At 35.7% G+C, this 21,986-nt stretch overlaps 1 protein-coding gene and 2 long non-coding RNA genes across 3 annotated transcripts; 1 reads left to right on the top strand and 2 right to left on the bottom strand.

Moving 5' to 3' along the window:
- Window positions 1–7,805: 7,805 nt before the first annotated feature.
- LOC116655577 lies at window positions 7,806–8,172 on the bottom strand. Its single transcript, XR_004310641.1, has 2 exons — window positions 8,104–8,172; window positions 7,806–8,020 (listed from the first exon to the last, which is right to left on the bottom strand). It is a non-coding gene; the product is annotated as an uncharacterized LOC116655577 (long non-coding RNA).
- LOC116655576 (zinc finger BED domain-containing protein 5-like) lies at window positions 7,865–11,853 on the top strand. Its single transcript, XM_032453527.2, has 3 exons — window positions 7,865–8,516; window positions 10,865–10,972; window positions 11,215–11,853. The coding sequence occupies exons 1-3, from the start codon at window positions 7,865–7,867 to the stop codon at window positions 11,262–11,264; spliced, it is 810 nt and encodes a 269-aa protein (XP_032309418.2). The 3' UTR covers window positions 11,265–11,853.
- A 644-nt stretch (window positions 11,854–12,497) lies between these two features.
- Window positions 12,498–21,062, bottom strand: LOC26514971. Its single transcript, XR_001408366.2, has 4 exons — window positions 21,053–21,062; window positions 16,311–16,314; window positions 12,969–12,972; window positions 12,498–12,532 (listed from the first exon to the last, which is right to left on the bottom strand). It is a non-coding gene; the product is annotated as an uncharacterized LOC26514971 (long non-coding RNA).
- Between the last annotated feature and the right edge of the window lie 924 nt (window positions 21,063–21,986).

Genomic DNA, 21,986 nt, shown 5'->3' with positions numbered 1-21,986 from the left:
CAAACGGAGGTTCAGTAGTGTGTTTTTTTCTTGATACTGGAGTCGATTGCGATTTTGTTCGCTCAGAAAAGAAAAGTTCGTACAACCTGAAATCTGTCATCGGTGTGTCCATCATTTTTTGAGGTTGGTGCCAGGTCTATGAGATCATGGTACCCCGATTTCCTTCCATAGCTCCTTCATAAGTTGTCTGATGTGTGTGGACAATTCCCGTCCTTCGGTACGGTTGCACAAAAAGTCTTCCTCATCGTCTAATCGACCTTCATATCTCCGTTTTAATGATGTTAATCGAAGGTCTTCTCCTTCGTATCCTCGTAATTGTGCCTTTGGCTCGAGATTTTCGCATGTTTTTTGGATATTGTTTCATGCTTATTGCTAATTATTAATAGGTGTGCCAGTGGGTCTGATTATTATGTATTGCGACATGCTGATGAACATTGATTATATCACGAATTACTGTGTAATCTGTAAGTGTCATTATAGATAAGCCAAGACCTACTTGGCACTAGGTGCCAACAATGACATTCCCGATCATTTTACTTATATGGCAGCTATATAAAAAACCATATAGGATCAATCAATAGTATTCAAAAAGAAAGACTGAACTTCGTGCCTCATTCCAGTTTTTCACATCACACACGTTCGCATGCACTTTTGGGAGATTTTTTTTGTATATTTTCTGTAGACATTTTTTTAGAAGTATCTCGTCTTGTATTTTGTGCGTTCCCCCGCTTTGCCTCTTGCCAACGAAGTGATAACTGGATTGTTCTGAGCATCTATTGCTAAGCTTCATACTTACTTGTATTTTCGACATCAATTTGAGCGGCTGGGTATATAAGGATACATTTAACGCTAATAAAAATTGAAAATCTGAACTGCAACTTTACTATTTATTCGCCCGCTAGGTAAAACGATTAATAGTGTAACATTTGGTTACCCCGACGTGATCGCATCCCCGTTGATTATTGTGATCAGTATTAAAAGTGCCACGAAAACGTTGTTGTTGTTGTTATAAAGTTGTACTTTAATTGCATAATGGCCAATTCAGTTTGGAGCTTAAGGAATTAGGTGGGTCTGGCGGCAAAAAAAAATCGTTTTTTTTTTATTTTTTATAAAATTCTCCAGAATCTTGAGAATATTCTCCCAAATTTTCAAGTCGATTGGAATAAAAGTTTTGGAGATACAGTCCTGAAAAGGTGGACGCTCGAGGTCAGCTATAGGCAGAGCGCAAACTTTAAACGCGTTTTTCTCAAAACTGTGTTATTGAAATCGGTTGTCAAGATTTCTCTGAAACTACTCAACCGATCTTGATAAAATTTTGCACAGGCCTTTGAGATACGATTATCTAGAACTTGAACGAAGGATTTTTATTTTCGTTGATTACAACTATTTAAAAAAAAAATGTTCGAAAAATTTCACCAAAATTTGAATTTTTTGCAAAAAGGTGTCCCTAAAATCCAATTTTTGCTTGATTTTGTTTTCCTACGTTCAGTTTTTAGTTTTAGGTCTGTACTAAAGGAAAATATTTGGTTTTTTCATTTTAGATGATTCTGTTAGGAATTGTGCTGTCAACGCGAAAGCACCTTTTTTGCCAGGAGTCATGGCAAAAAATTCATCTTTAAATATGTATATTTAATATTCCTAAAAGTTCCAATAAAATATTTCATTCTTTATATAAAAAAAAATGTTTTGAAAATTGGCCCTTTTTTGGCCTCCCAGACCCACCTAACCCCTTAAGCTATTTGATCTACCGTTTCAAGTCGGGAGAGGATGCTGCGCAGACGAGCGGAGGTGACGTATCAGGAAATGGATGTCCTGCATCAGAAGGTCAAGACTGCGATGCGGACCGAAAACTATACCGTTCTGACCTTCGAGTCAATGGAGAAGCGTCTGCGCGATCGATTCACTACGCTGCAGGAGAAATTGGAGGAGCTTAATTATAGCGAGATCGGAAGTGATTTATATTGGAGATTCTCTTAGCTGGCTACGGACGTGCACGTTGACATCCAGGTTCCTAGCGCTCCATGAGAGTTGCTGCGCAGTCTACGCTCTTGGATGCTACCAGAGGTGCTAGTATTTCATCTACTCCATACAAGCCTGCTCTCTCATTGTCCCCGTTGCTTATGTCAATATTTAGCGGTGGTCGAGTATCCGGATTTCTGCGCCCTGTTTAAGACGACCAGCTCGAATCGCGGGAATAGATCCGAGATAGTTTAAGCAAGGAGTAGGAAAAAGATATCACGAGGAAGAGTGTTGCACAGATAAGGCGGTTAATATAAGCTTTTTAATATTGTTAGTGGAGCAACGTGACAAGATGTGGTAGAGACCATTGTAGTCCGAACATAATACCCTGAACGGATCGTGTTGGGCATACGTCGATCTACAATGGCTGAGGATTAGAGGACGAAAGTTTTTAGTCCTTCTACTAGGAACGTTAAAATTTAAGCGTGTTAGAAATGCTGGTCTATATTTCCATAAATAAGATTGTTTAGAAACATGACACCCAGCATCGTTCTACGGTTTGTTAATGATGGTAAGTTGATTAGTAAAAGTCTACTACGATAAGAGGGAAGGTAAAGATTTGCATCCCAATTAAGTCCCCTAAGCGCAAAAGTAAGGAAGTTTTTTTATACAGATTCAATGTGATCTTGGTGTACGGGTCATTAAATTCTTTTGACCATCTTTTAATAAAACCAAGCACACCCATAGCTTTATTAACCATGGTAGATATATGGTCGGTAAATTTAAGTTTCAAATCTAATAGGACACCTAGATCGTTAACCTGAGTTAATCGTTCTAAGGCGTTCCCATAGAGAAAGTACATATCCTGGTGAGGACTAGATCGATAAAAAGACATAAGTTTACATTTCGATCCATTAAGCTTTAGGTTATTTGCTAAACACCAATTTTGAAGTTTATCCAAATCGGATTGAAGTCAAGACTGGGCGCTAGTGAATTTATACTGAAGGCATAGCTTAACGTCATCAGCGTACATAAGTCCAAGTGAATTAGTTAAGGCAAGGGGCAAGTCATTAATAAACAGTGTAAAAATAGGGGTCCAAGATGGCTTCCTTGGGGCACCCCAGATGTGGCGCGGACTATACGCGAGGTAACATCTTTAAAGAAAACACGTTGGGTTCTCCTAGATAAGTAACTTGAAATCCAGATAAGAAGATCAGTTGGGAATCCCAAAAGACTGAGTTTACTTATAAGAAGCGAATGGTTAACAGAGTCAAATGCTTTACTGAAGTCAGTGTATATGACGTCTGTTTGTAAGCCATTCCGGAACCCATCCGTGATATAAGATGTTAGCTCCAATAAGTTGGTAGTGGGGGAGCGGCGCTTCATGTTGCCATGCTGGCACGGAGTTATTATTGAACTACAGAGGTGTTGCAAATGTGAAGTGATAAGTTTTTTAAAAAGCTTTGGAATTGCTGACAATTTAGAGATGCCTCTATAATTCGCACCGTCCGATTTTTTCCCTTTTTTAATGCAGCGGAATAATGAAGGATTCCTTCCACATAAGGGGTAGATCGAAGTTTCCAGCGATAGATTAAAGAGTTTAACGAGCGATTTGCACAGAGCCTCGGCGCAGTTCTTCAGAACACAGCCTGGTACTCCATCAGGGCCTGGCGAATACACGGGCTTGACCTTAAGAAGATCCGATAACACACCACTTGATCGAAAGATGGGCGAAATATATGGGTTGGCTGATTGGATATTATAAGTGTAAGGCTGAGCTGAACTGCTGCTAGGTAAATACGTAGTTTGAAAAAACTGTGCAAAGAGATCGGCCAGTGCCTGAACATTGTTCGCATAAGAGTTCTCAAACGTAAGCAGTGGGGGAAAAGATACATGTTTACGCTTAGTGTTTACAAAGTTATAAAACTGCTTCGGATCCTGAGTAAACTGAATCCTGCAGCGGCGAATATAACTCCTATAACATTCTGCGTTATCCACGGTGAAATTGGACCGAACTACTAAGTATCTAGAATTACTAACTGCATCCGAAACTGAGGCCGTGAACCCGGCACACTTAGCGTGTAAAACGTTTTCACAGAGCCAGCAATGAATGGTAGGCTGGGAAGACGAGATTGTCTTATTACAAGACTTCAATGCACAGACCAATTTAAATTCCATAATTATTAAGATTTTAAATAATAAATTTATTAAAAATTAGTAAAATTTCAATAATTAATTTATTAATAATATTGATGAACCTTGTACTACTGTACCAGGGAAACGAAAGGGGAGATTGCAGAGAGAGCAGTTAGTGCGAGTTAGTAAAATGCAAAGAATAGAGATAAGAATCTCTATTGACCGAGAAATAGGAGCAATAGAATAGAAACAACACCGTAAGAGATGAAGAAGCAGAGCAGGGCTATGTTTGGAAGAAAAATTTATAAAATTATTATTTTACCTCCAAATATACGCGATATATTCGCACACGCAAAGCGATACGGATCTATGAATTGCAATATTTTATTATTTTTATTTTTTTAAGTGAATAAAAATAAACACCGATTGTTTATGGAAATCTAATAGCAAATTTTATGACAACGCAGTGCGCACAATCCTAAAATTCCATCACATGGTATTGAAAAAGTTGAATCGACAATATGAAAGTTGTGTGGAATTATATAATTGGTAGATTGCATTTCTAGAGATGTTAGTCCTTGGGATTGAATAAATCCTTGATTAATTCCCTGAATATTAATTTTGTGATCAATATTTATATTATTAAATGTATCAGAATTTTCTTTTATCAATGAAATTTCTGCACCAGTATCTATTAAAAATGTTAATTTTCTCCGTAAAGCTAAATTTGTTAGTGCTACCAAAATGCTTACACTTAGATTAATCAAATGGACCCTTTTACTTTTTATTGTTCTGTACCTAAGGGCTGCTGGTAGTTTTTCGAAGCGTTCTAAGTTATCCTTATGTTATTATTATTATTAGAGTTATAAAGCCTATGGGGCCGTTCAAATATTAAGTGATACTTATTTCTGGTTTATTCACCTCCCTCCCCCCTTCTATGATAACGCATGATATGAACAAAACCCCCTTTTTGTTCATGTTTGATATATAAAGTGTTTGATATATTGAAACACTTTTTAAATTAAATTATTTTTCAAATATGTAGCTAATATTTGCTAATATACGGAAAGGTATAAAATTCTGCCAACTTTACAAACGAAATTCCCATTGCCGCGCTGTTTAAAATTCTTGAACAGTACATAAAACGTCAATTTATTGCAAAAAGATATTTTGTGAAAGGAGGATAATATCACGTGACCATGGGCTTCGACCCCCTCCCTCCACCAGTGTGATAGTTTATGATCATTTTGAGAACACCCCCCACCCCCATGAGTGTCACGTAATACTTGAACGGCCCCTATGGTTATTTCCTCTATAATTTCCTCAATAGTTGCCGTTATAGTTTTGGCCATTGTTTCGATTGTAGTTATTATAATTATTGTTATTATAATTATTACTTTGATAACCAAGACCATTGCCTCAACCGCGATAACTACCTCGGTTGTTGTAACCACCTCGGTGTCCTCTTGGCGAGTAAAGGATCAACTTCAGTTGTGAACTTTTCCGCAGTTCTCCCTTTTTGTGTAGTTTTGGCCAATTTTGCCTTTACTACATCAGATGTTTCACCTACTATAGTATCTTGCAATTTTTTATAATTGCATTATTGTTATTTCATTCTGTACTTTGTACACAGTTGATCCTATTATTTTCGATTTTATGACTTCGACAGCTATCGGTTCGAACGTGCCTTTTGTCAAGTTTACTAGATTCAAAGCTGTTATAAATCTTTGAAGATTTATCTTCTATCCATTAAATTCCGGAATGGATGCTATATGGAATGGAACTATACTATATCGACTATATGCTATAGCTGCCATATAACTGATTGATCGGAAATGCCGTAACTTTGGTGTTTTTTAAGTTAGAGGGTTGGGACTTTCCACACATGTTATATTTATCTTATGTACAAAAAATCTTATGTATAAAATATCTTATGTACAAAATTTCATAAGGATCGGCCGACTATATCCTATAGCTGTCATAGAACGATCGAAATTGGCATAACTTTGGTGTTTTTCAAGTTATAAAGATGGGATTTGGTACCGATTCTATTTTTGGAAAAACAATCTGATTTGTCGAATTTCATAAGGATCGGCCGACTATATCCTATAGCTGCCATATAAGTGATTGATCGGAAATCCTATAACTTCGTTGTTTTTCAAGTTAGAAGGATGGGACTTTCTGTGCATTCTAATTTGGGCCAACTTATATGATCTGACAAATGTTATAAGGATCGGCCGTCTATATGCTATAGCTGTCATATAACTGAACGATCGGAAATGCTATAACTTCGTATAACTTTCAATGGATTCCTCTTTTGGCAAAATAATTCAATCTGCCAAATTTCATAAGGGTCGGCCGACTATATACGATCCGCTAAATATCTAATAATATAAGATGCGTGGCGCCACATAGTGGACTACGACTCAACTGCAAGGGTATATAAACTTCGGCTCCCCCCGAAGTTAGCTTTCCTTTCTTGGTTTCCTTTAAATCAGTAGTTCCCAAAGTGGTCCAGGTGGACCCCCAGGGGTCCACGGGAGACTCGACGGGGGTCTACGTTGGGTCTAACAAAAAATGGGGGTCTACACTTTGTAAGCGGGGGTGAATGAAAATTAATTTGGTTTCGATAGTGAAGAACTAAGATATTGGCTTGACTTCTATCACTATAGGCAGATAATATTTTGAGAAGATCAGCGACTGTTACTTGTAAAACCCTGTAAAATTGTAAAAATTTGTTCCATATTCAGTACAACGCGTCGAGACTTGTCGTCGACGCGCCGCTGCCGGCAACCGTCCCGTCCGCAATACTTGTTCAAACGTGTAGAGGTGCAGAAAACATCGATGGAAACATCGATACCTCGATGTTTTGGAAAAATGAAAAACATCGATGTATTTTAAAAAACATCGAGAAGCTCAGCAAGTTCTGCACCTCTACAAACGTGCAAATGAATTTGTTTATAAATACGAATGTCAAGGAGAAACGTTTCTCATTTCCGAAATGTCATAAGGAAATCTGAATCGATATTAGTGCCATAATTTGTTTCCAGACTTTCTAAAAGTAAAGTGAATCGATATTACCTAGTGATTACCAGTATCGCAAAAGTAAGTATAAGTACATACCTGCCTATTTGTTATATGCATACACCGTGACTTTTTTATCGATTTATTCTCGCGGGAAAGTGATTCAACTCATGTAAATAAAGAACTTTCCCTATGAAGCCACTTCTAAAATCTCGAGAAATGGAAGTATGGATAAACAGATTTTTTTCGAGATTTCGGAAGCGGCTTCATAGGAAAAGTTGTTTATTATCATGAGTAGTATCACCTTCCTGTGGGATAAAAACAATAAAAAAGTAATGGGTATATACAATAACGTGTTAATCAAAAAGCGTAAGACCTGTGTTAATCAAAAGTTGAGTAAGAATCAAACACGGCATAATTTCAATTTTGTTGGATAAAATTTTACCCTAATTTTTTTATTAGTGGAATCGATTCTTCTCTTGATTTTCGACAAACTACTGTAAGGTTTTGCGTTATTTAATTAACGAGTTGTATTTTTATTTCATATATTATTTACTTTACAATTTTTTTTACAAAAAATGTTAATTAAATGGAAAGAAATCTCTTCCAACCAACCTTACTCTATATGAGATAGGTATATTTATAATAATATATTATTTTATGGAAGTATATAAGTTCAGTAGGTATTTGATTGTTCGGTTTTTTATTTATTGTTTACATTGCAGATTGGTAATTGATACGAAACATGACCGAATCTAAGAAGAAGTGTCGTCAGTATAGTGTTGAATATTTAAAATTTGGTTTTCTTCCATCACAGGCAGACAAACGGTTGCCCACATGCATTTTATGCAACAAAGTTTTGGGCAATGACTCCATGAAACCATCAAAGCTGGAAGAGCACCTAAGAAGGTGTCATCCAGATAAAAAAGATAAAGATTTAAAATATTTCCAAACATTAAAAGAAAAATATGAAAAAAGACCCACCGTGCACAGTATGTTTGCTTCAACGTCTGAAAGCAATGATGATGGCTTGCGGGCATCTTACAATATCTCGTTACTCATAGCAAAATCTGGAAAACCGCACACCATTGGAGAACAGTTAATTTTACCTGCTGTTGAAGAGGTCTTAAAAACTGTTCTGCACAAATCTTCATTAGACATACTCAAAAAAATTCCGTTGAGTAACAACACTGTACAAAGACGTATTGATGAAATGAGCTCTGATGTTGAAAGTTTCTTGTGTGATTATCTGCAAACAACTCATTTTTCTATTCAACTGGACGAGTCAACTTTACCTGGCAACGAAGCATTATTATTGGCATATGTTCGATTTGTTATGGGCGAAGAAATCCATGAAGAGCTACTATTTGCAAGAACTTTGAAGACGGACACTAAAGGTGAATCAATATTTGCTGTTCTCAGTGATTTTTTTAAAGAAAAATCGATTCCATTCACAAACGTTATTTCGGTGGCAACAGATGGAGCTCCTGCCATGGTCGGGCGATATCGTGGGTTTATAAGCCATCTTAAAAGAATTATACCAGAGGTAACTACAATTCATTGTGTTATCCACCGACAACATCTAGTAGCGAAAAATTTAAGTGACAGATTGCACCAATCGCTTCAATTTGTGATTAATGCAGCTAACAAAATTAGAAGCAATGCATTAAATACGCGCTTATTCACACAATTGTGCGATGAAAATGATGAAGATTTCCAACGATTGCTTTTACATACCGAAGTACGCTGGTTGTCGAAAGGTGCATGCTTATCAAGATTTTATTCACTTTTCAACTCAGTTTTAGAATTTCTGGTCAGTAAAGATCCTGATTAAAAAAAAACCTAATCAATTTTAAAGCAGACGTCGCCTATTTGACAGATTTGTTTCAAAAATTTAATGAGCTCAACTTACAATTACAAGGGGACAGCCTTAATTTAATAACAACAAAGAGTGTAATTTCAGCTTTTATTGGTAAATTGAAGTTTATGAAGGGAAATATTGGTCGGCGCGAATTTTCACAGTTTTCAACTTTATCGCAGGTAGAATGCCTTGATGAAGATATTCAGACATACATTCAACATTTGATTGCCCTGCATGGTGATTTTAATACTAGATTTGAAGACATTCTGTCGATGGAAATACCACCATGGATCATAAATCCATTTGATGAAACAGAAGTGGAGAATGTGATATTACAAGAGGAGCTACTCGAGCTCAGCACTAATGAGGAGCTGAAAGTGACATTTAAAAAAGGGTATCAGAAATTTTGGTTGCAGGCAGAAATACCTAAAAAATATCCTGGACTGTGGGCAATCACGCAAAAGCTTCTCATAGCGTTTCCCTCATCATATCTCGTCGAAAAAAGTTTTAGTGCCGTTACAAACTTATTAACAAAAAAAGGAACAGATTGAGTATCACAGAACGAGGAGATTTGCGGTTATTTGTTAGGGAGTGCTGCAGGGGGTCCACCGGATCCTGTGTGTATTAATTCTAAGTTAATATTGTTTGGCTCTACTTTATTAATAACGTTGGCAGTGGAGTCCACCGACTTAACGTCAACTATTGCCATTTTTGAAATAATTGTATTTGGAATATAATTATAGCTGCCTGTTTCTTTAGAATATTTACTTATTGCATTACTTTGATCTAATTTTACAGGTTTTCCTACTTATTATTCTGTATAGCTTTACGGGCTAATTGGGCAGAAAAGATTCCCTTCAATTTTACATAAAGTCGTTTATAACTATAATGTAACGCAGTGCATTAAAAAAAAATATTTCTTGTTTTTTGTGCGCTCCTTGTAGCGCTGTCGGTTCACTTTTCCGGGACTAGCTTGAAGCGCTAAACGGGGCCGGTGCTGGCTGCACAGGTCACAATATTCTCCAGGAGTCTGCGGCTGATGTCCTTTGTCCTAAGCGTGGGTGGTGCCGGGCTTTCCTCTCCTATGCTGCTTTATGCAAGTGAACTTGCATACTGGGGTTTCCAGCGGTCCGGGGCAGTCGTTCGGGCACTCTTCATAGTATCTTGGTAATGGCTTGGGAGATGATGGTTTAGTATTTGTATTTAAGGTTTTGATTCGTTCTGAGTGAGTTGCGGTTGGGTTTTCTTTCTTCTGGATACTTTCTTTTAGGAATTCGAGCTCAGCAGTTAATTTTACTGCCGTCGCCCATGGAGGTGCATTATTTTTATATAATAGCCACTTAATGTGTGCTATTCTTTTATTTATTTTGTTTTTCCGACCTCCGCGACCAATATCCGCACTCTACTCACTCAGACTTTTCCAGATCCAAGTCACGGTCGCCATGTAAAGTCGTTTATATCCAATTTATTTATTTATTCTTGATTTATTGAGGAGCAGCCAAAGTGACGCTCCAACGCTTCCATTGGATCTGATTTTACATTATTCTTTTAATTCTAAGTAAGGCTAAGTCTCGTCGCTGCGCTGCCCACAGACGGCGGCAGCAAGACGGCTATGTATATGCTTATATATGTATGCTATGCTCTCGTAAGCGGGAGCGCAAGTATATGCACATGAGGTCCGTTCGTGTTACAATTCTGCCGGCGCTTGCACTTTTTGTACATAGCGATCGGTTCATTTTTAGACCATTTAAGTTTCGTTTACACTGCAAAAAAGTGTTACAGTTTTTACCCTTTAACTACAAGTGTGCATACTACAAGTTATTACTCTATGAATATTTAATTAAAGGCGATATTATATTATTATTATATTACATGGATTATAAGACATGGCGACCGTGACAGGACCAAAAATAATTTACTTCGAAAACAACAAAGGAAGGAAAGAGGAAAATTCGAATTGGAAGACTGGAAAAACGGAGCGAATAAATCTGAGTGAGTAGAGATGGATCCATGGCAAAAAGAGGGGGCGTAAAGAGCAAAATAACAAAAAGAATAGCGCACATTAAGTGGCTGTTATTTACAAATCAACTGCCACCCCCTGGGCAACAGCCCAAAAATTGCAAGAACTTGACTTCCATAAATCAAGCCTTGTAAAAATAAAGCCCAAGGCTCCAGCTCAGTCAGTAATTAAACAAATAAACGAAAAAAAATTAACACCTCCAATTCAAAAACAGCTGCCAAAAAGACGAAAGGAATGCCCCAAAGATTGCCGAGGACCATTTGAGAGTCCATTCTGCGAATCAAGGACCAGCGCCGGTGCCCCAACGAGAAGCAGCAAACTAGGAGCAGCCTGTGCAGCCAGCACCGGCACCGTCTGGCGTACCAAGTCAGACCCGGAGCAGTGAACCGACAGCGCTACAAGGAGCGCACAACAAACAAGAAATATTTTTTTTAATGCACTGCGTTGCATTATTAATGTACTGCGTTACATTATAGTTATAAACGACTTTATGTAAAATTGAGATGAACCTTTTCTGCCCAATTAGAAGTGTAGCCCGTAAAGCTATACAGAATAATAGGTAGGAAAACCTGTAAAATTAGATGCAAAGTAATGCAATAAGTAAATATTCTAAAGAAACGGGCAACTATAATTATATTCCAAATACAATTATTTCAAAAATGGCAATAGTTGACGTTAATTCGGTGGACTCCACTACCAACGGTATTAATAAAGTAGAGCAAAACAATATTAACTTAGAATTAATACACACATTATTAATAATAATTGTTGTCATAATGTGTGCAACTTGTTTTTATAAATTATATAAATTACATAATAAATGTCTGAAGAAAAAATATATGAGCCAGGCAAATGAGCTGGACAAAATTTAAAAATAAAAACAAAAATTAAGAGCGCAAATAATATTAATAATACAAAAAAAAATCCATTTGTACACTCTTAAAACCAAAAAAAAAAGAAAATGGAAATAAATAAAGACAAATAAAAATATATATTGTAGTATGCATGGGTCATTATAAGAAGCATCCACTGTAGCAATACAATATTGTGCTACAGTGTTGTTATATAATCATAATGCCCCGGCCAAATAGCCAGCTATATACATATGCCTTAAAGCCTCACTCCTGGGAAGTGCATTGGTCAGCAAATTCCCATGAGTTGACAACGCATACAAATGAGCCATGCATACTTACACCCTTACGCTCGGGCCGCTACCAGCCTTATATACGAGCATAGAAATATATATATATATGAATATAGCCGCGACTGATCGCTGCCGAGCTTTTGTAGGCAGCGCAGCCGCGAGCAACAGAATATCAAATCACTCTGGATTTGACTTTTAAAGAATAAAGTCTAAATTAACCAAACACTAAGAAAACTCAATAAAGATTACAAAACAAAATAAACTACATGGTTTAAATCAAACAACATGGCGACCGTGAAGGTTCAAAGAACCTGAGGATAATAAACCAACAACAACAACTACAACAGCAGCAAGCAAATAATCAACATCCTAATGCAGCCACCAACACCTGAGGATAATAGAACCTGAGGATAATAAACCAACAACAACAACTACAACAGCAGCAAGCAAAATAAAATCAAGAAAACCTGTCACTACGCAAGACGACACAAAAAAAAAGATGACTGAGACAAAATAACTGAGTGAGTTGTGTGAAAATAATGGGAAAACGCGGAGGTGTAAAAAATAAGGTGAATAAAAGAATAGCACACATTAAATGGCTATTGTTTTCTAAACAGTAGACCCGCCTCCCGCGTGGTCTACTGCACAAAAGTTGCAGGCCGAGCTTGACTTTTTAAAAACAAGCCTCGCAGAGAGACGCCCAATTGTTGCAACACACTCACATACAATACAAAATATAACCAAGCCAATAACAAAGCTTCAACCACCGCCAGCAAAAAAGATACCGGCGCTGGTAAAGACGTGCCCAGCCGACTGTCCCGGACCACTCTACTCTACGGCATATAACTTCACATGCCCGAAGCCCAGTGCGAAGATCAGCACCAACACCGCATAAACGGAATAGACACCAAAGAACATCAGCCGCAGACCCCTGGAGTAACCTGTGCAGCCACCACCGGCCCGACAGCGCTACAAGGAGCGCACAACAAAAAAGATATATTTTTTTTAATGCACTGCGTTACATTATTAATGTACTGCGTTACATTATAATTATAAACGACTTTATGTAAAATTGAGCGGAACCGCCCAATTAGAAGTGTAGCCCGCAAAGCTATGCGAAACAATAGGCAGGATAAATGTAATAAAAACAAAAATAATATAATATAATACAAATAAGATAATAAAAGAAAATTTTGTAAAAGCGTACGAAACCATTTTCGCTCGTTTATAAGTATAGCCCGTAAAGCTATGCAAAACAATAGGTAAAATAAATGTAATAAAAACAAACAAAAAAAAAAAAAACATATAAGAAATAATAAATGAAAAGTAATTCTATTAGTAAATTCAGTGAAGAAATAGTTGATAGTTATACATATAATTATAATCTTAAAAAAAAACAATGGCTATAGTTGATGTTAAGACAGTGGATTCCACTGCTAACGTAATAAATAAAGTTGAGCCAAATAACATTAATTTGGAATTTGTAAACATTATGCTGTTAATAATTGTTGTCATAATGTGCGCCAATTGTTTTTATAAACTATACAAACTCCACAATAAATGTTTGAAAAAAAATATATGAGCCAAGCAAACGACTTGGACAAAATCTAAAAAAAAAAAAAGAGCAAACAAAGCACACAAAATAAAAAAAAAAATAAATAAATAAAAATATTAATGATCAAAATTTGTTTTTAAAATTATATACAATAAAGTAACGACATTACTATAATAAAGAACTTTTTTTTTCTAAATAAAGATGACCACCATAGAAGCCATTAGAAAAGTTTACGAATGGGATGCTTATTTTAAAGAACATGTTCAACAAATAGTCCCAACGACTCCAATAAGCATAAATCAATTAGAATACCTTCTAATTGAAACATTTAATTTCGAAACATTATGCAAAACTCTTGTTATGGTAATATTCAGAAAATAATTCTCCGTATTAACAAAAATGCATGAATGGAATGAATTATACACCGAATTGAAAAAATTAAAAACCGATTTTGACAAATCATATAAATCTTTTACTCAAAATCGTACAATTCAACAGAATACCATACACAAACACGCCGAAATATTAGTAGCCCGTTTTAATAAAGCGCGGATATTAATATATGACCAGAGAGATCGATTAGATAAAAATCGATGGTCACAAGTTTCAAAGTTCCTAACAAGATTGCGATCTAACCTAATAAATGTAAAAGAAAGATATGACTTGGCTATTTCAGTACCAAGTATCTTAAACACACCCTCAACAGTAGAACCTGGGGACGAATTAGAACTACCAACCACAGACCAAGTAGAGTTGGAAGATTTAGACTCTGATAGATTAGAAATAGAAGAAAAAGACCTAAACAATCTAACTATACCCGCAGTTCTCTTGCAATCTGAATTATCAGACCAAGACGAAGAAGATATAGATTCCAACAACATAATAGACCAAAAACACATTATAATGGCAGACGAAACAATTGCCCAACGGGCATACATAAAAGATATTTCAAATGCCATCCCAGAGTTCAATGGCCAAAAACTAAATCTTCAAAGATTTATCACAGCCTTGAATTTAGTGAATTTAACAAAAGGCACATTTGAACATATAGCGGTTCAAGTAATCAAATCAAAAATTGTAGGATCAACCCTATATAAAGTCCAAAATGAAACCACTATAAATGGAATAATTAAAAAACTCATAAACAATATAATCGGAGAAACATCAGATGTCATTAAAGCAAAAATGTCAAAAACACTTCAAAAAGGTAAAACAGCTGAAAAGTTCACAACTGAAATCGAAAACTTGCGAAAGCTTCTTGAAGCATCGTATATCGATGAGGGGTTGCTCTGCCGAACATGCTGATAAATTCAGCACAAAAGAGGCAATCAACACAATGACTAAAAATTGTGAACATGGACGCCTTAAAACAGTACTAGAAGCAGGCAATTTTTCAACAATGAACGAAGCCATCGCTAAGTATATACAATGTAGTACCGATATAACAGGCAATCCAAGTACAATCCTATATAACCGAAGAGGTCAACCCTACCACAATAACTTCAGAGGAAATTACCGCGGAAGAGGTTACGGTAGAGGCTATTATAACAATAATTACCACCAAAACAACGGTTATAACCAAAATAATGGGTATAACCCAAACTATAATAACCACACCAATAATTATAGAGGTCGTGGAAATTCTAGAGGTTACAACCGTGGTGGAAATAACGGCTACAATAACACTGGTGGAAATACCAATTCCCAAGTTCGAACTATTGAATCCCAGCCGGAAAACTAAAGACTTCCCTTAAGAAAAAGCCACAAAACTTACAACTGTTTAAAATAAACCTCAGCCTCAATATTTATGTAACCATTAAAAATTACGTTACAAAAACATCCCTAACTCTGTTAATAGATACAGGCTCAGACATTAGCATTTTAAAAATAAATTCAGATCAATATAATGAAGTAGATTCAACAAAAACTATAACAATGTCTGGTATAGGAGAAGGTACTATTCAATCTCAAGGTTTAACTTTCGTAGAAATTCAAACAGGAAAATTCATAATTCCATTTCATTTTCATTTAGTAAACAATGACTTCCCAATACCATGTGATGGCATATTGGGAATGGATTTCATAAAAAGGTTCAATTGTCAACTAGATTTTCAAATAGATCAAGATTGGTTAATAGCAAGACCATCAGATTTCAATCAAAACATGAATATTCCGATTACACATTCAAATAATAATAACTTACTTATCCCAGCACGATCCGAAGTCGTGAGACAAATGAATATAATAACCACCCACAAAGAAGTCCTTATTAAAAATCAGTGTATAGATGAAGGCATCATTATAGCCAGCACTATAACTGATTCAAGCAACACATTTGTCCGAATATTAAATACGACCGATAAAAATAAAATTATAAACATTTCCAAAATAAAGTACGTACCATTGGAAAATTATCAAATTGTCCAAAGCAACGAAACTAAAACCAGAAAAGAAGATGTCCTTTCAAAATTAGCGAAAAATTTTTCTACAATGTATAAAAGTACCCTCACCAAACTATGTACCGAATTTACAGATATATTCGGATTAGAAACCGAACCAATTTCAGCAAATAATTTCTATAAACAGAAGCTGAGATTAAAAGATTTTACACCAGTCTACATTAAAAACTATCGAACACCACATAGCCAAAAAGATGAAATAAACAAACAAGTAGAAAAGCTAATAAAAGATGATATAGTAGAACCATCAGTATCAGAATACAACAGCCCATTGCTGTTAGTACCCAAAAAGTCACTTCCTGGCTCAGAACAAAAACGTTGGAGACTAGTTATTGACTATCGTCAAATAAACAAAAAGCTACTAGCTGATAAATTCCCACTACCAAGAATCGAAGATATCTTAGATCAACTTGGTAGAGCAAAATTTTTTTCCTGTCTAGATTTAATGTCTGGATTTCACCAAATTACACTAGAAAAGGAATCAAGAGACATTACCTCTTTCTCTACAAGCACTGGGTCATTCAGATTTAAAAGACTACCTTATGGAGTAAAAATAGCACCAAATTCATTCCAAAGAATGATGACATTAGCATTTTCGGGATTAGAACCTGTCCCAAGCTTTCCTTTATATGGACGACTTAGTAGTTATAGGTTGTTCAGAAAATCATATGATAAAAAATATAACTAATGTATTCAATCTATGTAGAAAACACAACCTTAAATTACACCCTGAAAAATGCTCTTTCTTTATGCACGAAGTCACATTTTTGGGACACAAATGCACAAACAAAGGAATTTTACCCGATGATAAAAATTTAACGTAATAACAAATTATCCCGTTCCGTCCGATGCAGATGAATCTAGAAGATTCGTAGCCTTTTGCAATTACTACAGACGTTTCATACCAAATTTCTCGTATTATTCAAGACACCTTACCCATTTGTGCAAGAAAAACATAAAATTCAACTGGACTACTGAGTGTCAAGAAGCTTTTGAATATCTTAAAAACGCACTAGTCCAGCCCACACTATTAAAATACCCAGATTTTAATAAAGAATTTTGTATAACCACAGATGCTAGTAAACAGGCATGCGGTGCAGTTCTAACCCAATCATATGATGGGACAGACCTTCCGGTAGCATACGCCTCAAGAACATTTACAAAAGGCGAAAGTAATAAGTCCACAACTGAACAGGAATTGACAGCTATACATTGGGCAGTTAACTATTTTAGACCATATATATATGGAAAATATTTCACTATAACCACAAAGCCATAGAACAAAGACCACAAACCATTAACATATCTATTTTCAATGAGAAACCCAACTTCCAAGTTAACAAGAATGAGGTTAGACTTGGAACAATATCAATTTACCGCAGTATACCTTAAGGGAAAAAACAATTATGTGGCAGATGCCTTATCAAGAATAAGCATCGATGAACTAAAAGAAATGAATAGACAAATACTAAAAGTCACTACTAGATCCCAAAGTAAACAGAAAAATAACTGCGCAGTTTCAACGTCTAGTTCGGATTTGCAAAAGCAACCGACAGCTTCCAAGCCCAAGATATTTGACGTCATTCATAACGAAGATGTTAAAAAAGTAGTGACCTTGCATCTAACAATATCGAAGTGCTCTCTCAAGAAGGGAAAACAGATATATGCAAGAATAAACGTTGATGATACCAATGGAATATTCGATTTAGATCAATTTTTCCAAAGGCTTGAAAAAATAGCCGGTATAAATAAGATTAGAAAACTTAAAATGGCACCGAGTGAAAAAATCTTTGAACTCGTTTCAATAGATAAATTTAAAGAAAAGGGCAATGAAATATTATTAAATTTAAGAGTAGCGCTACTCCAGCCGGTGACCATAATAGAAAAAAACAAGAAAGGAAAGCTAACTTCGGGCGGAGCCGAAGTTGTTATACCCTTGCAGTTCAGTCGCAGTCCGCTAGGTGGCGCCACGCATCTTATATTATTATATATATAGTGGATCGTATATAGTCGGCCGATCCTTATGAAATTTGGCAGATCAGATTGTTTTTCCCAAAATAGAATCTGTACCAAATCCCATCTTTCTAACATAAAAAACACCAAAGTTATGCCAATTTCGATCGTTCTATGACAGCTATAGGATATAGTCGGCCGATCCTTATGAAATTTTGTACATACGATATTTTGGTCAAACATAACATGTGTGGAAAGTCCCAACCCTCTAACTTAAAAAACACCAAAGTTATGGCATTTCCGATCAATCAGTTATATGGCAGCTATAGGATATAGTCGACCGATCCCGGCCGTTCCGACTTATATGCTACCTGCAAAGGAAAGAAGGATGTGTGCAAAGTTTCAACTCGATAGCTCTAAAACTGAGAGACTAGTTTGCGTAGAAACCGACAGACAGACAGACGGACAGACGGACAGACGGACATGCTCATATCGACTCAGGAGGTGATCCTGATCAAGAATATATATACTTTATAGGGTCGGAGATGTCTCCTTCACTGCGTTGCACACTTTTGACCAAAATTATAATACACTCTGCAAGGGTATAAAAAAGAAAAGGAAGCTATTCTGTTTACATTACATGACGATACTTTACAAGGCGGACACACAGGCATAACAAAAACGCTAGCAAAAGTAAAAAGACATTACTATTGGAAAAACATGACACGTGACGTTGCAAACCACGTAAAGAAATGTCTGAAATGCCAAAAATCAAAAACCACAATCCATACAAAAACACCTTTGACGATAACAGAAACCCCATTAAAAGCGTTTGATATATTATTAGTGGACACGATCGGTCCATTACCTAAATCAGACGAAGGTAACGAATATGCTGTCACTCTAATATGCGATTTGACAAAATATCTCGTTACAATCCCTATACAAGACAAAAGTGCAAAAACAGTAGCGAAAGCCATATTCGAATCTTTTATTCTAAAGTACGGTCCAATGAAGACGTTCATTACGGACATGGGAACTGAATATAAGAATTCAATTATTAATGATTTATGCAAATATCTCAAAATTAATAATATAACATCAACTGCACATCATCACCAAACATTGGGGACAATAGAAAGAAGCCATTAGAACATTTAACGAATAGGTTAGATCCATACGTTTTGTCAGATAAAACAGACTGGGATGTTTGGCTTCTATACATACTGTACATATTGTTTCAATACAACACCCTCTTTTGTACATGGATACTGTCCATATGAACTAGTGTTTGGTAAAACCCCAACCTTAAACATTAAATTCCAATAGCAGTGAATACATTACACCACTGTATGACATAGAAAACTTTGCAAAAGAATCAAAATTCTGACTCGAAAACGCTTATAAAAGAGCGGAGAATGATGATTGAACAAAATAAGCCAAAAACAAAAAGAAACCTATGATAAAAAGATCAAATGATTTAAATTAGAAATAGGAGATAAAGTTTTATTAAAAAACGAAGTAGGGCATAAATTAGACTTTAAGTATACAGGACCCTATAGGGTAGAAAGTATAGGAGAACGAGATAACGTAACAATCTCAAACGTAAAGAATAAAAATCAAAAAGTTCATAAAGATAGATTAAAGAAATTCTATTCATTATTCTATGGTGGCCACAATCAATCAATCAAAAAAAAAAAATTTAAAAAAAAAAAAAAATTTATATATATAATATACAATAATAAGCAAAATAAATAAGATAACTATTCCTGGGAACTACTCCTGAAAGTGCATTGGTCAGCAAATTCCCATGAGTTGACAACGCATACAAATGAGCCATGAATACTTACACCCTTACGCTCGGCCGCTACCAGCCTTATATACGAGCATAGAAATATATATATACATACATATATGAATATAGCCGCGATCTGATCGCTGCGAGCTTTTGTAGGCAGCGCAGCCGCGAGCAACAGACTATCAAATCACTCTGGATTTGACTTTTAAAGAATAAAGTCTAAATAAACAAACACTAAGAAACTCAATAAAGATTACAAAACAAAATAAACTACATGGTTTAAATCAAACAACAATATTTTTACTTAAGTATGGCTACACTGAAGACGATTAAAGAAACACTGAAAAATGACCACAATAGAAGCTATTAGACAGGTTTACGAAAGGGATGCTAACTTTAATGAACATGTTCAACAAATAGTCTCAACGACTCCAATAGGCATCCACCAATTAGAATACCTTCTAATTGAAACATTTAATTTCGAAACTTCTCCATTGATACATTGCTCAAAAACACAAAAAGCGATCGTATTAAGCACCATCCCAGGTGTTCAGGTAAGATCAGTAATAGGAGAAAACGAAACGTTAGGCAGAACCCTTGTTATGGTAGTAGTCCGAAACCAATTCTCCATACACAAAAATGCAATGGAATGAGTTATATAACGAATTGAATAAAATAAAAAACGATTTTGACAAATCGTATAAATCACTTACTCAAAACAGGCCAATTCAAAAGAACACTATTAAAAAACATGTGGAAACACTAGTAAAATGCTTTAATGAAGCACGAATACTAATACATGGCCAGAGAGAAAAATTAAATCCAAATCATAGGTCCCAAGTATCAAAATTTTCGATCAGACTACGATCTAATTTAATAACAATTAAGCAAAAATTCAATTTAGATATATCAGTACCGACCATACTTAACACTTCTCTAACAGTTGAAACTGGTGTTGAGCCGGAATCAACAGAACAAACTGACTTTGACCAAATAGAACCAAAGGAACTTACAGATTTTAAACTGAAAATAGAAGAGCAAGATTTAAATAATCTTACTGTTCCAGCTGTACTAATGACAGATCTAGATAATTCTACAGATTCTGATGATAATTCAAGCATAATAGAGGATAACATAAGCAACAATAATACAATGGCACAATCAAACATTAAATTTATTAATACAGCATCCAAGCTTATACCAGTTTTCGATGGTAAAGCTGCAAATTTAACAAGTTTTATTGATGCATTACAAATAATAGAATCTGTAAAAGGCGAGCACGAACAATTAGCAGTTTCCATCATAAGAACAAAGCTAAAAGGTGTAGCCAGAAATCTAATCGGAAATGTAACAACAATTTCTGAGGTGATTTCCATAATAGTTACAAAATTATGGAAATTTCATCTGAGGTGATTTCCAGATTAAAAGGCAACGTCAAAGGCGAAACTGTAGAAGTATTGTCAGCAAAACTGATGAACCTACAACAGCGCAATAAAACTGCTAACCAGTACACACAAGAGGTTGAGCATATGACAAAAGCTTTAGAAGGTGCATATGTAACAGATGGACTACCTCTATAGTTAACCTGAAGTTATTCCACCGAGCATGCAGTCAATGCAATGACTAAAAAATTGTACAATCAATGAGGTAAAATTTATTATGCAAGCTGGTACCTTCAATACTATGAACGATGCCGTATCAAAATTTTTTGATAGTTGCACAGGAAGCAACGGGACAATCAAACACTGTCCTATATTACAAGAATTATCCACAGCGCGGCTCACATTCGCGGACGTGGAAATTATAGAGGTAGTTTTCGTGGAAATCACAATAACTACAACGACAATAACTACAACAACAATAATTATAACAACAATAGAGGACGGGGCCAATATAGAGGAAACTATAGAGGCGGAAACTCGAACAGAGGCCACAATGGCGATAACCAAAGCAATGTCAGAATTGCCCAAAATACATCGGAAAACCCCCAAGACCCTTTAAATGTTCAGCAGTAAAAGATGCAAGAGTTCACACTATTAATCTCAGCAAAATATATTCGTTTCATTTATTCAAGTAG

The sequence above is a fragment of the Drosophila ananassae genome, chromosome 3R, assembly GCF_017639315.1.
Source record: "Drosophila ananassae strain 14024-0371.13 chromosome 3R, ASM1763931v2, whole genome shotgun sequence".
In the NCBI taxonomy this organism is placed as follows: Eukaryota; Metazoa; Arthropoda; class Insecta; order Diptera; family Drosophilidae; genus Drosophila; species Drosophila ananassae.
The sequence above is the reverse complement of the archived record's forward strand: the minus strand, read 5'-3'. Positions and strand labels throughout refer to the sequence as shown.